This window comes from Dendrobium catenatum, unplaced genomic scaffold, assembly GCF_001605985.2.
Source record: "Dendrobium catenatum unplaced genomic scaffold, ASM160598v2 fragScaff_scaffold_1593, whole genome shotgun sequence".
NCBI classification, from domain to species: domain Eukaryota; kingdom Viridiplantae; phylum Streptophyta; class Magnoliopsida; order Asparagales; family Orchidaceae; genus Dendrobium; species Dendrobium catenatum.
This window is the reverse complement of record NW_021320055.1, coordinates 655,389-669,760: the sequence shown is the minus strand read 5'-3', so window position 1 is coordinate 669,760 and position 14,372 is coordinate 655,389. Positions and strand designations below refer to the sequence as shown.

The 14,372-nt window shown below is 35.5% G+C and overlaps 1 protein-coding gene across 2 annotated transcripts in view; it reads right to left on the bottom strand.

Moving 5' to 3' along the window:
- Window positions 1-14,372, bottom strand: part of LOC110104305 (probable protein arginine N-methyltransferase 6) — a 49,370-nt gene that overhangs the window by 7,475 nt on the left and 27,523 nt on the right. For both annotated transcript variants that reach the window (XM_020833349.2, XM_028700791.1), the window contains 5 exons: window positions 10,381-10,446; window positions 3,614-3,682; window positions 3,360-3,437; window positions 411-489; window positions 28-122 (listed from right to left, as the gene is read on the bottom strand). In XM_020833349.2, coding sequence (XP_020689008.1) covers window positions 28-122; window positions 411-489; window positions 3,360-3,437; window positions 3,614-3,682; window positions 10,381-10,446 — 387 coding nt within the window. The remainder of the gene's footprint in view (window positions 1-27; window positions 123-410; window positions 490-3,359; window positions 3,438-3,613; window positions 3,683-10,380; window positions 10,447-14,372) is intronic.

Genomic DNA, 14,372 nt, shown 5'->3' with positions numbered 1-14,372 from the left:
ATGGAGCTGTTACTAATAAGAAGTTACCGCAGACGGCCAAGTCATAACATTTTCTCCTGAAATTGTCTCCACACATGGCTCTTCAAACGCACACTGTTTCGCAAGAGACAACATGGCAGTCACTGTAATCATAAGATAGTCATTTGCCCAAATTCCAAAAGTGGAAAATAAAACCAAGCGCTCAATTTAGAGAACAAAGATCAAGAATATATTAAACCACTTTATTACTTCATTACCAAGCTTCCACATTTCTATTTTAGCTTTTCCTCTAACATTAATTGAAGATTGAAATAAAGTAAATCACTTCTTGAGCAGACAAAAGAATTTTATTTCGTAAAGAAAAATGATTGTGTAATGCTTTCATATTGACCAGCTACATGAGACCATATAAATAAATTAGGGTAACTTACTATCAATCCCATAAACATCACGCCAAAAATCAATGCTTTCCCGGTATCTAACACTATGTGTAACTGGTGCCATATATAGCTGAAAAGGAGAAAGGCAAGAAAGAGAAACACGTTATACCTTGTCATCGTTCCATAAAAAAAAATAATATTTATGCATGAATTATTAAGATGCCATAGAGGATCACTTAATCACATCAGTAAACATTTCAGGAAGGACATTCATCTCATTCTTCTAGATGCACTCTTATCATTAAAGTGCAAGGCATACACCAAAAGAAGGGCATATTACAAATTTTTAAATTTGGTTTCAGTTTCAGTTTCAGTCATATAATGAAAATTACAATGTCATTAATTTCGATGTTTTTAGTCGGCATTCAATTTTAGTTGAGTTCCAACTTTTTTCAGTATCAATTTTCTATTTTTTTCAATGCTATACTTAAGTAACATTTTCATGAATTCTAGTATTTAAGACTTGAAATAACTTTGTCGACCTATACATTGTTATCATAATTCTAACATTATTAAATATATATAAGAACCACTCATATGCTTTGAGATCAAATAATAATCAATATGCCTTCTAGTGATTGTTTTAATTTGTATGCATTTCACAACTTACAGATGACATAACTCTCAAATAATAGGTCATAATCAATGTAAATTCAAAATAAAATTCACACAAAAAAAAAAAAAAAACTGAATGACTGATGTTATATTGATGCACCTTCAAATATCATTGTATCAACTATTATATGATCATGAACCAAGTGTTTTTCGGCATATTTAAAAGAGCCAAACTTGATTTCTCCATTAGAATAAACTTGATTATTTTTAAGTGATATCGGTTAATAGTTACTTCAAGAAAATCAATTAATTAGCATATCACTTAAATATTTTTCACGGTTGCACTTGCTGCATCATCATAGCTTATTATCATGTCACTCTATCGAGAATAAGTACGAATAATTCTAATGAGTATCTTGCCCAAGATAATCAACTTCAAGAGTAGATCACTGAAATGCTAGTTGGGATAATAAAAAAGTTGTATTTTTAGAAATTGAATTTAGACAAAATCCTAATAGACTAGACACTAATATGCCCACCGTGAAACAAAAGATGGAAAACATTTGCACAAATAAGAGCCAATGGATAGCACCTATTAGTAAACCAATTTCTATGCCATGAAATCCTCCACTAAACAGTATAATGATAAATAAATTCCCAATGATTTATTTGAGGATTTAGATAAGCCTACCATACCCGCTTATCCTGAGCAAGCCAAATGGTCTATCATAATTTGGCAACATCATTTATAACAGCACTACAACTCAGAACATGCCAAGGATAAGACCATTATAAACCCGACCTTTTAGGAGTACTTGCCTCCTACTGTGATCACACCATTGATCATCATCATGATCCAACCAGTAAGCATTAGGGTCAATGATGCAAGCAAGGCATGCCTATTTGGGTATTTAATTGGTGGGCTGATTTTAGCTTAATGGGCTTGGCCCATTGTTTAGATGTTGCTGTTTGGTAAGGATTTGGAGTTTAAGGGGATTTATTTCCCTTTTTGCTGCTTCGGTGCTACCCGGGTTCATTCCCCCTTTTTTGCCTCTTCGTTTCCTCTGCCTGCCCGGTTCTTTCCCCCTGACGCTGTCCGTTCGTTGGCTATGTCTCGCAGCCTCTTCGTGTGTTGTTCTAGCCGATTGGGTTTTGGTCTTTTTGCCTCCCCCTTTTCTATTGGCTTGTATGGGCGGCTGTTTGGCTGTTGGGATCCCTTTCTTCACTTATAAATTGGGGCTGTTTTATGGCATTTGAGGAGTTTTTTGGTGTGAGAAAACATTTGGAATGTAAAACCTGCAGGTTTTGTTCTAGCTTGCGAGCTAGCCCCATTTCTCTTCTCCTCTCTTTGATTTTGTCTCGGGCTTCTTATCTACTTCTTCTCTCCGCAAGTGTTCACCCCATTTGTATCTTTCTTTCTCAAACTTTTAAAAATATTTAGTCGTATTTGAAGGTTGTTGTTGTGTCGTGCTTAAATTGTGTTGTTGCTATTTCTTTTAATTTTTATGTACTAAGATTGTGTTTGTCGTATACATTTGTGTTTATTTTTGTCATTTTGAAAGGAAGACGATATATGTTTGCAATCTTATCAAGAGAGGCGAGTCATAGGAGAACTCTTGGTTGAGGACATAGGCGTGTTGTCATTATTTATAGATATTTTCACATTATATATACTCTTTTTTTAATTAAAACTCCACAAATATTTGGCATATGGCTAATAATGATAATGATATAACATTTGAAGGGCTAGATAAGATGATGCACTTTTTTCTTCCATGAAAATTCTAGAGATATCAATGCGAGGACGAATGAAATTGGAGAAGGAAATTTTGAGAGAATTATATTGCTCATACACATCCATTATTGGAATGTTGATCCAACAATTTAAGAGTTAGATTGTTAGCAAAATCAGGAGCATCTAGTATTAATATTCATCAATATTATGCAGAAAGCTAAGAGTTTGGAGAAGTTTGGTAGGTATAATTTGATAGTCAAAATTATAATTTGTTGTTTTATGTAACAGGCATGATCATGAAAGAATAAAAGTTAAGTTCTTGCACAATTGCCACATTTTTTTAAAAATCTCTTTGAATCTTTAAGAAATACATGACACATCAATTGTGCTTTTGAGAAATTTCTCTGGTCAAATTTTTACGTTTCCTAATTATTTTTTTTCACCCTTTTTCCACCTCACATGACACAAGCAAGCAAATAATGATATGTGCCTACTCACAGGGAAACATGAGTTATCAAGGTTTTCTTAGTTTTTAATTAGATAGATTAAATAATACACGCTAAGAATGGAAATAGGGAAATAATTACCGCAACTATTAGATGTAGCAAGAAAGCAAATACAAGACAAATGAGGCTATAACAAAATTTTACCGTCGCATGAGAGGGCATGATAAGGCCCCCCGGCTTAAGCCATTTATCCCTGGCAAAGATCACACTTGGTAGCATAGTCTACAACATAAGCAACAAAAAAATTATAAAAGTCAGGATTATGAAAAAGCATGTAATTAATGCATAAAAGAATACATTATTGCTTGAACTATCATTTCATCAACCATTTAATCTCTGCCGAACGTAAAAAAATAATAGAAATTTTGAGAACATTAAATCTAGACATGCAAATGCACCTCATATAGAAGCAAGTAGCCCATCCACTCAGATATTATGACATCAACCATCTCTTCAACATTGACATCCTGTTATCACCAAGTCAAAAGAAGAAATGCATCCGATTAATATGATCCAGAAAACTGAACAAAGAAAACTTAAATATGAAGATAACAAGATGCATGCATTGTGATAATTTTTGGAATTTTAAGTCAATCGAGTAAGCTATAATTAGGGTTTAAGATTTGGCAATTAGGTGCCATTAATTTATATACATGTCTCTAATGAAACACATGCCCAAAGTTACGAGGTTGTTTACCCTGCAACTTTAGATCTACAGGAATATTATCCTGCAACTTCTTATCCGGACAACAGCTTATTTGCGGCTTCTCATTATTGGCGCCCTGTTCTACCAAGCATATCTGGGGGCCGGGACTACAGTTATTATGTAGCATCTCCTAATCTAAACTGTAGCAACCTGGGGTATTAGCTTATTCTACAAGACTAGTAACAGCAATTTTACTTGATTTCTGGACTGTAGCTTATCCAGGATTGGTTCTTATTAGGACTATTCCAGCTTGTGTTTCGGCTGGATTTAAACAAATGCTTCCTATCTATATTACTAGTGCAATTATCTATAGAAGGGTGTTCTGAAGCATGCTAAAATAAACTTGGCTAGAATAAAAATTTCAATTTTATGAAATTGAATTTGTCTTCATCCTTCAAGGATTACAATCTTGATCAAGTGCGAGACTTAAAGCATTTACAAAAGTAAGTGGAATGTTTGGTTTATTCTTTTCCTTGCTAATCTCTTAATTCCATTGATAGTGTCATTAGTCTGTTTAGATGTGCTACATGTTTGGCTCTATTAATATGCATGAAATCCTAATTATTGTGATTCTTCATTATTTTTCTTTCTTATGTTTGATTCAAATTAGAGATAAAATTTTGTTTGCTGAAATTAAATTAGATTTTCTTTTCATTCATTATCTTAAATACCAGGTAATTATTTGTATTGGGATAGTATCCTTCCCCACAAGATATGCATGTTTTTTGTTGTATAAATTGTGTGCACCTCATCTAGAAAATTTAGTAAAATAAGCCTTAATTATTTTCATTTAAATAAGCACTATTTTGCATATTATATTTGCATTAGAAACCTAAAACCTAGAACATCCTTCATAACATTTGAAGAAGCATAAAGCTAGTAGGTCATTAGAAAGAAATGCAAAAAGAAGTACATCGAGAATATATACTGAGCCATTAGATGTTTGCCTTTTTAGTATCGGTATGTGCCAGGTTTGAAGCATAGCTACTAGACGTGTCATTATATTTTAGCTGACACAACTTAAACAGAGGAAACAAAGCTATGGGAATGTACCTACAAAGGATGTATTCATTGTGTGAGGTCCCTACCAATGTGAGTTCTGTGAAGGGGTCGATGAACAAAGCCTTGTCCTTCAATTGCAGAGAGGTGATTTCAATGATTTACCCAAGCCCAAGAACATCAAAATGATGTTACAGTTGACCAAAATTGATGCCTATATCATCCAAACATGCAAGACAATTCTAATAAAAAAACCTAGGAAAAAAAAAATTTAGGGTTACATATAATCAAAATTAGCAAGGATTGTCCAACTTTTGGCATTCAAAAGAAAAACCTATGTTATTAAAAGCACACATATAAGGTGCAAAGCAAAAATATGCATTGACCTGACGCATAGTAGTCTATGAAGAGCTAGCTCGCCACAAATTAGGCAAATTACAGAGTTTTACTTCACCACGTCAAGCGTTGCATACGTTGCACAGTAACAAGGGAACGTGCATTACTTTATCATCAATGATTCTCATAGTTGTTAAGATAATGCCAATTGGTTCATCATTTTCTTATGCTATAGTTGATCACTTCTTAGATTTTGTTTGGGACAGCTGCAGCCTTTATAAAGATGGTTGTAAAACGGTTGTGGGAAAATAACTTTTTTGAAAGTTGCTGCAAAAAGCAGCTTTTTAGTACAGAAACTTTTAGAAGCATCGAGAAAGCAATAACCAAAGAGAATTATGGTTGCAATCTAAAAAAGCAAAATAGGAAGAAAATTGTCCCAAATAGACCCTTAGTGGTTCGCATCTTCCTACTCTCTTGTCGACTAGATTTCTTATATGTTTCCCACTTTTTCATATTGTTGGCGTTAGTAACATTAGTAGTTTCTTTTTTAGAATACTTCTTCGCTAAAGGAAAGCAATCAAATAAGGTTAATTTTGCTAGCAATTGTTTTTCAAAATTTTAAATTGATTTCCAAAGAAAATTCAATCAGCTTTTAAATCCATAAAAAATTTAACATTAATTTCTTGTAGAAAATTTTCCATAAAAAATTTTCTTATTGCTTGTGAATAAATATATGATGGCACTCCATCAAAAACTTGAATAAACTCCTTAGCATGACATGTTCCCCTCATTTTCTATCAATTTTGTATTTTTTGACCCTTGGCTCTCTCCATACTCGACGTTTCTCCTTTGACTCTCTTGGTCAATCATTGATCTCCTACCTCATTACTTGCCTACAGTACAGCTATTTCAAAGTCTTACTCTATTTTATTTTATCGCATATAATTTTTACAAATCAATAGGTATTCTCCATCCATTAAGCACGAGTTTAGCATGAACACTTGTTTTTGTTTCACTTTAAACCCACACTTCCAAAGTAATTTTCTTCTTATTCGTAAATTTTAGTAAGTTTCTAATTTCCTTATTCTTTTTTAACTTTTAGAGCACAAGATTGTGCTATTTCTTTTTGCTTATTTTGTTATGTCTATAGGGCTTAAAACATGAGATTTTGAGTTTCTGATTTTTCATATGTTTGTGATATTTATATTTGATGAACAATGTGTAGATGATTGAAGGGAAGCGAAACAAAAAAATTACAAATTTACTTTTGAATTTCTGAAGATAATTTCCCTAATAATGTCCACCAAAAATCCACTAGAAACATATTTTTTCTGACAAAAATTTGATCTCTGAGACATGATGAAAAAAATGTTGGATATCCACAACCAAACGACGGCTTCCGTGGCAAAAAGTATGGAAGTGAAAAATTCGTAAGGAGTGAGATGATGTGGAAATCGTTGAAGGAGAAAGAAGGAAACCCTATCTGGAGCCTTTCCAGAGGGAGGATAGAGGAGGTAGGTATGGGGAAAGGGATGGGTATGGAAGGGCGGAGCAAAAGGGTGCTGATTGGGAATGTCAGGAGGGATATTATGGTCGCCGAAGTGCTGGTTTTGAAGGAAGAAGAGGGGAATTCAAAGGGGGTTTGGGCTATGGCAGGGCAATGGAAGACCGGGAGATGTGGGGTGGGCCGAGCACTTGGGAGAGAGGAGACTATGGAAGAATAAGGGGGAATAGTGGAGATTAGAAGGTGATGAAGCTAAAAATGCCCATATTTGAAGGGGAGGATGCGTACAAGTGGATTTATAAGGTGGAGAGGTTGCTGTCAATGGGCTGACGGAGGAGGAGAAGTTGACAGCGACAAGCTTGTGCTTGGAAGGGAAAGCGCTGTCATGGTACAAATGGAGAGACAAGAGGAGACCTATCAGGAGCTGGAGGGAATTTAAGGATAGCATAATAGAACATTTCCAAATGGACCGGAGAATAGATTTCTATGAACAACTCTTTACTCTGGTGCAGGAGGGTCAGTAGCAGACTACCGGGAGCGGTTCGAGCACCTAGCTAGTAAGTTGGAGCGATTATCAGATATTGTATTGGAGGGGAACTTCATGAAAGGGTTGAAGGCAGAGATCCGAGCGGCAGTGAAAGTTCTGATGTCTAGTGACTTGGGGGATGCCATGAAGTTAGCACAACTGGTGGAAAATCAGAAGAATATGGAGAAGAGAGCCAGAAGCAGCAGCTCAGGAGGCTCTTACAAGACAACGACCACTCTGCTAGCACTCAAGGGGCCTGCATCAAGCAACATTAATGAGACCACCAGGGAGAAGCCAGTAGGAGGAGAGAGTGGGGAAAATTTCAAAAGGCTGACAGAGAAGGAGAGGCAGGAGAAGAGGGCAAAGGTGTTGTGTTTCAGGTGCAAGGAGAAGTATACGCCAGGACATCGGTGCAAAAATCGAACTCTTCAAGTTCTCACCATCTGTGATGACGAGGAAACTGATGAGGGAGGTGTGGGGGAGTTAGAGGAAGAGATGGAGGAGAAGTTACATTTGGATATGGCCGAGGTTTCCCTGAACTCAGTGGTAGGATTAACTAAAAATCAAACCATGAAGGTGAAGGGGGAGATAAAGGGCAGGGAGGTGGTGGTGCTAATTGATAATGGGGCTACCCATAATTTCATTTTCACTCAGGTTGTTGTCCAATTGGGCTTGAAATTGGTGGACACCGGTTGTTATGGAGTGATAATGGGTACAGGGAAGGTGGAGAAAGGCCAGGGGATCTGAAGAGGAGTGGTGTTGACCATCCAGAGGATTCAGGTAAGGAAGGACTTTCTCCCACTATAGTTTGGAAGTACTGATGTCATCCTTGGGATGAAGTGGTTGCAAACATTGGGGAAAACCAAGGACAATTGGGGAGCACTCATGATGAAATTAATGGTGGATGGGAGAAAGGTGGTTATAAGAAGAGATGCAGGGTTATCCAAAGCCATGGTATCACTTAAGACCATGGTTAGGGGCCTACAAGAGGTGGGGGAAAATTATCAGGAGGTACTACATAAGCTGGATGTGATCAGGATGGAGGGAGGGGATGTTTCTCTTTCAGTACAGCCCTTGAGTCAGCAATTTGGTAAGGATTTTCAGCCACATCAAGGATGACCACCTCCATGGGAACACCAGAGCATATCTCCATCTTGAGGACGAGGTGGATCTTTAGGAGGGGAGTATTGTTAGACCGGTCCACGTGAGACCGGCCCAGGCACGAATGAGGCGGGACATCTCCGCCTCTTCTATTATCCGCATGCACCGCAAATCAATGGGAGCTCATTTAGGAAGGTTTTTTAATGAATTTTAGAAGGGAAATTGAATGTAGGGATGGTTTAGGGATTTCCTTTTGATTTGTATGAATTAAATACTTGTTTTCCTAGGGTTAGGGCATCTTGAATTTGACTGAAGTTTGAGATCTCCTAGATTTAGGTTTTGTTTGGGCTCTAGTGGCGTCTAGAGATTTGGGAGAGATCAATCCTCCTCTCGAATAGAGGATCAATTGTATCTTGTTATTTTCTGTTTCCTTTTCATCATATAATACAGATTATCTACTGTTTTCGTGGTTTTGTGCAGATTTTTGTGGAGAATTTTCGCTGTTTTCCGACGATTGATAGGAAATACTTGAGATCTACAAGTGTTCCCTATCATATTCATAATTGAATTTATACATTTAATCAAAATTGATATAATTCATTAAGTATTATTTGAGTTATATGATGATGTTTAAATATCAATAAGAAAATTTTAAATCTATATATCTAACTATTTATTTGATGTTTTCATCATTATATACTTATCATAGTATACATAATTTTTTAAGTTTGTAAGATATAGAAAAATTGACATAAGAACATAGAATAACTCAACAAGTCATCATTAAATAAGCATTTTATCTATTTTGTAGTGCACTACTTGTTAAACAACAAGCAAGCACATTCACAAACATAAACGAATAAGAGAGTAAGTGCACAAACTTGTTCATTTTGTAAGACGAATAAGAAAGTAAGTGCACAAACTTGTTCATTTTGTAAGACGAGCCTTTCAAATTTTGTTCCATTTTTTTCCATTATATAAATAACCATAAACAAGCCTTAATATGAATGAGCATGAATAATTCATCTAGTGCACTAATTTGCTTAAATGCCTATATAAACTATATGTATCCCTAAGCAACAAGATTCTATTGCTAATTGTTACTAGAAAAGCTAGAAGGAAAGCATCAAATTATGTTTACTGCCCATAGAATAAATGAATATTTATGTCTATTGATTTTTTTTCATTACAAGTAATCATGATTATGGGCCCATAGAATTGAATCATTACGAAAACATAAGCTTCTAGTAGGTGGTTATATTTATAATTACATAAAGTTTTAAGGTTAATTGACCAACGAGTTGCTAGTTGTCCTTTTACTAATGATGCGAACTACAATGATCTGAGTACCAAAAATTGAATCAAAGATTAACAATTTGAAAAAGTTCATCTTTAAGGATAATGGCAGTGCATTATTTTGATTCTTTTAAAATAGCAGTACTGCTGCATATCATTAGCCTCTCCCTTCCTGCATAGTTTCAAACACCTAGATTTTATTCCCATCTGCCTCATCCACCCCGCACCCACAAACAAAAGCACACAAAATGAATTCTTTGCCCACCCACAAACACACATATAGAGAATTCATATAATATTTCTATCTCGAAAGATTTTAATACAAAAGCTCTCAGGAAAGCACTAAAGAAAAGCTGAACATAATGGTAAGCATCAGTTTTCTATACCAACAATCACCTTGTGGTGTATGGATGAATGGAAAGTTTCAAAAATGAAAAGAAATTCAGATAATGGCTTGATTATAGATCTGCAATAATTCATTTTAAAAATTCAACCGCATTTTGGCATTGCTTTCCAGAGACAGAATCTGAATGTTCTTAACAAGCCTGAGAAATAGATTGAGTTCTTATTTAAATACTTATGTAAGTAGATAATCAACAGATTAGTTAACAAACACGTTACATTTACAAAATTACAGCACACTAAGCAATCAATGTGAAAGTAAGTAATCACAGATTCTATGGTTGATGAAACTTGCCTCAACTCGTCCATGCAACACAATAATCCTGTCGGAAAGATTATTTGATTTGACAATTTCACTAGCCTGGAAATTATTCAGGAAAATAACAACATTAAATATATGTTTATAAGGCCGACTATCAAATGTGAATTTGCAAAATGCTTTTATCATTACATACATAATCAACTAAATATGCGAAACCAAAATTAGCTTATGTGCATCAAGAAAAATAACGTTGAACAAAGAAATAATATGAAGAAGAATAAATTGTTAAATGTTGGAAAGAAGAATATTGCCAGTGAAAATAATCGGAATAACACGTAATAGATGTTCTTATACGGGAAACCGTGTCATCATTTCTTTTGGATGCACACCCCCCCATCCTTAGAAGCATTCCTCAAGCAGTAGATCTTGATTCTTCACACAACACACTGCTATACTAGCCTTAGGCTTCATTTGAGACGGCTTTCTTATTGCTTTGTAAAGCAACTTTCTAGTAAAAAAACATCTAGTTCAAAATTTTTTTGCACTGAAAAACTGCTTTAAAAAATAGTAAGAAAGTTACCCCAAATGAAACCTCAGTTACGCATACACATGTGTAATTGCAGTTTGATTTTAAAAGTATGCAAGGTTAGGTACTTCAATCGGCATTACATAGTAAAAACACCTTGCATAGCTGGCAACTTGGTCTCCAATTTCATGAATTTTCATACTGTCAGAAAATGGAGCTCGTGTTCATCCAAATCATCCATATATCAGCTAAACATGAAAACAAATAGTAGAACAAGCTGATTACTGTTCAACCTAGATCTATATTCGACATCAAGGGAGAGATATATTACTATTTTTTTCTGATTAATTAGTTGATGTACTAGAAAATAGCTTGATTTCAAAATTATTAAGATCTTAGGGATTATTAAGTCTGAGGTGGTTGAAACATTATCAGATTTAAGTCTAAGGGAATTGAAAAATAAAAATAAAAAGTCTGAGGTAATTGAAAGACTATCATACTATCCTTCTAGAGTAGGTGCCCCCTTTCCCACCCCACCACCCCTCCGTCTGATATGCTTCTTGATCCATATCAAGAAGGGCAGGGCACCTTTTGAGTAGGTGTAGACTCCAAGAGAAGAAGAGGGGAAAGAAGTAAGACTAAGAAGGTGAAACAAGAAATCTTTCATTATATAATAAGTTTTTACAACTAGAAATAAATTTATAACACTTAGGTAGACTACCACGTCACTAAAGAACCAATCTACCTAAAACAAGTAAAAGAAAGACTACACTAATGCTTTGTTACATATGTACCTCTTTGTCATTTAAAAAATATAATATGCTGATTTACAACACTCCTATCACCATAGAAAACAACCTTATCCTCAAGGTTGATTGAAGGAAAAGATGAAGATATGGCTGAAATTTTTTCCTATGTGGCATCATCCAAAAATTAAATTTCCATTGCAAGAAAACTTGACAGTAAATTTGTAAAAAGGTAGGAGGGGAAAAAGGCATTAGGAGAAAATCATAGTGACCGTCATCAATAGTTTTGATGAACATTTTTAGAATGTATCATAACTTATTGAGAGACATAACGAAAATAAAGCTTGGAAAAAAAAGTTCATTGTAATTCATCTAAAAATTTATATACTATTGAAATAGGAAATTTATCTTGAATGATGAGCATTTTAAGAGCTCTAGAATTGCTGCAAAAATGCTAAATACCATCTTGTTTTTGAACAAGCAGTATCAGAATAGAAAAAAATCAGGGAATATGACAAATTATGCCAGGTTGAAGCATTTTAGAAACTAATTGTTCCATAGCATCCTTTTGAAAATATGGAGAAGGAAAAGGATGGATGTTAACAAGTTAAGATAAGGATGTAAGATGAATACGATGGTCAATTGTACAAGCTTGAAGTAAAACTTGTGGTGGCTGAAACAAATGTTGAGATTGTTTGATTAAGGTAAAATTGGAAGGTGATAGTTGTGGAGAAGTTATTCGGCGGCAGAACCAAGGATGCCAGCGGAAGAGAAAGTATCTTGCTGAAGTGGAGTATGTGAACGGTCAATACACAAAATATCAAGTTTCTTGTCTATGGAATCTATGAAAGCATAAATTTGTTGAAGAGACGAGTCAATGGAAGCAAATTAAACATCGACTTGTTGTAGTGATTTCTGAATTTTGGAAAATTAGCATTCTTGATGAGATTGTATGGGTCGAAATGTGTCAGACAGTCAGCCAAATCACAATTCTTCATGGTGATGGGTCCCAAGATGATGGAAATTGGAAATATGAAATTCATAAGAACAAAAAAATTGGTACATGTAAGAAGGAAAGAAGAAGGATTAGTAGAAATAGAAGAATGTATTTGGAAATGTAAAATAAGCAAGAGAGTCAAAGGAACGGACATCCTGACGCGGTCTTGAAAAGAAAGGTGGAGGGCCGGCTGATGTCAAGAATCCGTAGTTCTTGAAAAAACTGCAAATGGAGCTATTGTGATGTTCTTGAATGCAAAAACTGCAGGTCTTGAAAAAAAACTGCAGCTGTTTGATCATGAAACTGCAGGTCTTGGAATGTAAAAAATGCAATTCTCAAGACAAACAATGCCTTAAACAAGGTGGAATTGTTGAAGATTGAATGTGTAGTAGAACAATGAATAGGAGATATCAAAACAGCTGCAAGAAGCTGTTTCTTGTCTAAATAATGCAGGGAATGTGGTTGGAACTGAGGTTTGTTGTTTCTTGAAAACAGCAATTGCAATAAGGTGGGTGTTGTGTCTAAAACAGCAATTGGAATAGGTGGACTGCTACTGTTCTTGAAGGACTTGGGTGGAAAAGAAGTGGCTGGAAACAGCGGCTGAAAGAAGTCTGGGAAAAACCGAAGAGTTGTGTCCAATATTGCTGAAGAAGTGCGGCTGGAAGCTGCATTTGGAAGGTTGGAGTGGCTCTGCTGACTGGAGACTGTGGCTGAGAAAGCTGGCAAAGGATGGCAGGCGGACAGATGGGAAGGAGGGATGCTGATCGGCAGAAAGAGGAGATGTGTAACCTGATAATTATAAAAATTATTTTAGAATGAAAATATGAAAAATATGAAAAATATGAAATTTCTGAAATGGAGAGTTGCGGCGCTGGTTATTTGGGCACTCCGACACTCTATGATGTGATACGTAATGCATGGAAACAAGAACTGCTTGGGGATTTTAATATAAGATTTTAAAGCTTTGCTAGTTATAGAATTAATGCTTACCCAAGTTAGATTTTCAGAATTATCAAGTCGAAATTAAGTAAGGCATGCGGTTATAACTAGATTAACAAGACAATATCAAATTGACAACATAGAATTAGAGAGTAATGTTATGGGGAGAAATAAAAATCCACAATTAACAAATAGAACTTTTTACCTTGGGTCTCTCACTCACTATCTTGTTGGTGGCACTTTTAATGGAGGAAGATTGAGAGCAACTGAGCGATGCCACTAGGAGACAAAGGCGCACAAAATGTAGACCGTTGGAGTGGTAGCCGGTGGCGGGTAGTCCATGGGATGACTAGTGAGCATCCAACGTCTTATCCGTTCTTCCTTGATCATCAAAGACGAAACCGTGGTCGATGTCGGGGTGGCGGCTTGGTGAGGTGGAAAGTTGGGAAGCTAAAGATCATCCTCAATTTGAATTTCCCTTAGACAGAGGAGGGAAATTAATTGAGAATTCCAATTAATTCCATGAGAGGCCAGCGGTTTTCAGAGAAAATAAGGGATTAATTAGATAGGAATTAATAGCAGGTGAGAGGATTTGGCCTCTAAGCATGGCCGGCCATTTTAAAAAAAAAGGGTTAGGAATTGTGAGCAAGTGGGGTCCACGCACTAGTCTACTAATTAAATAAAGCTGAATTTATTCTCAGATTTCTGAGAGGAGGCGTTTCCAAAATAGGGAAGTTATCAAATTTGAATTGCTCATTCAAATTAGACCCAATTAATATTGGAGCCACAAATCAAGGAGCTAATTTGGGAAGTATTT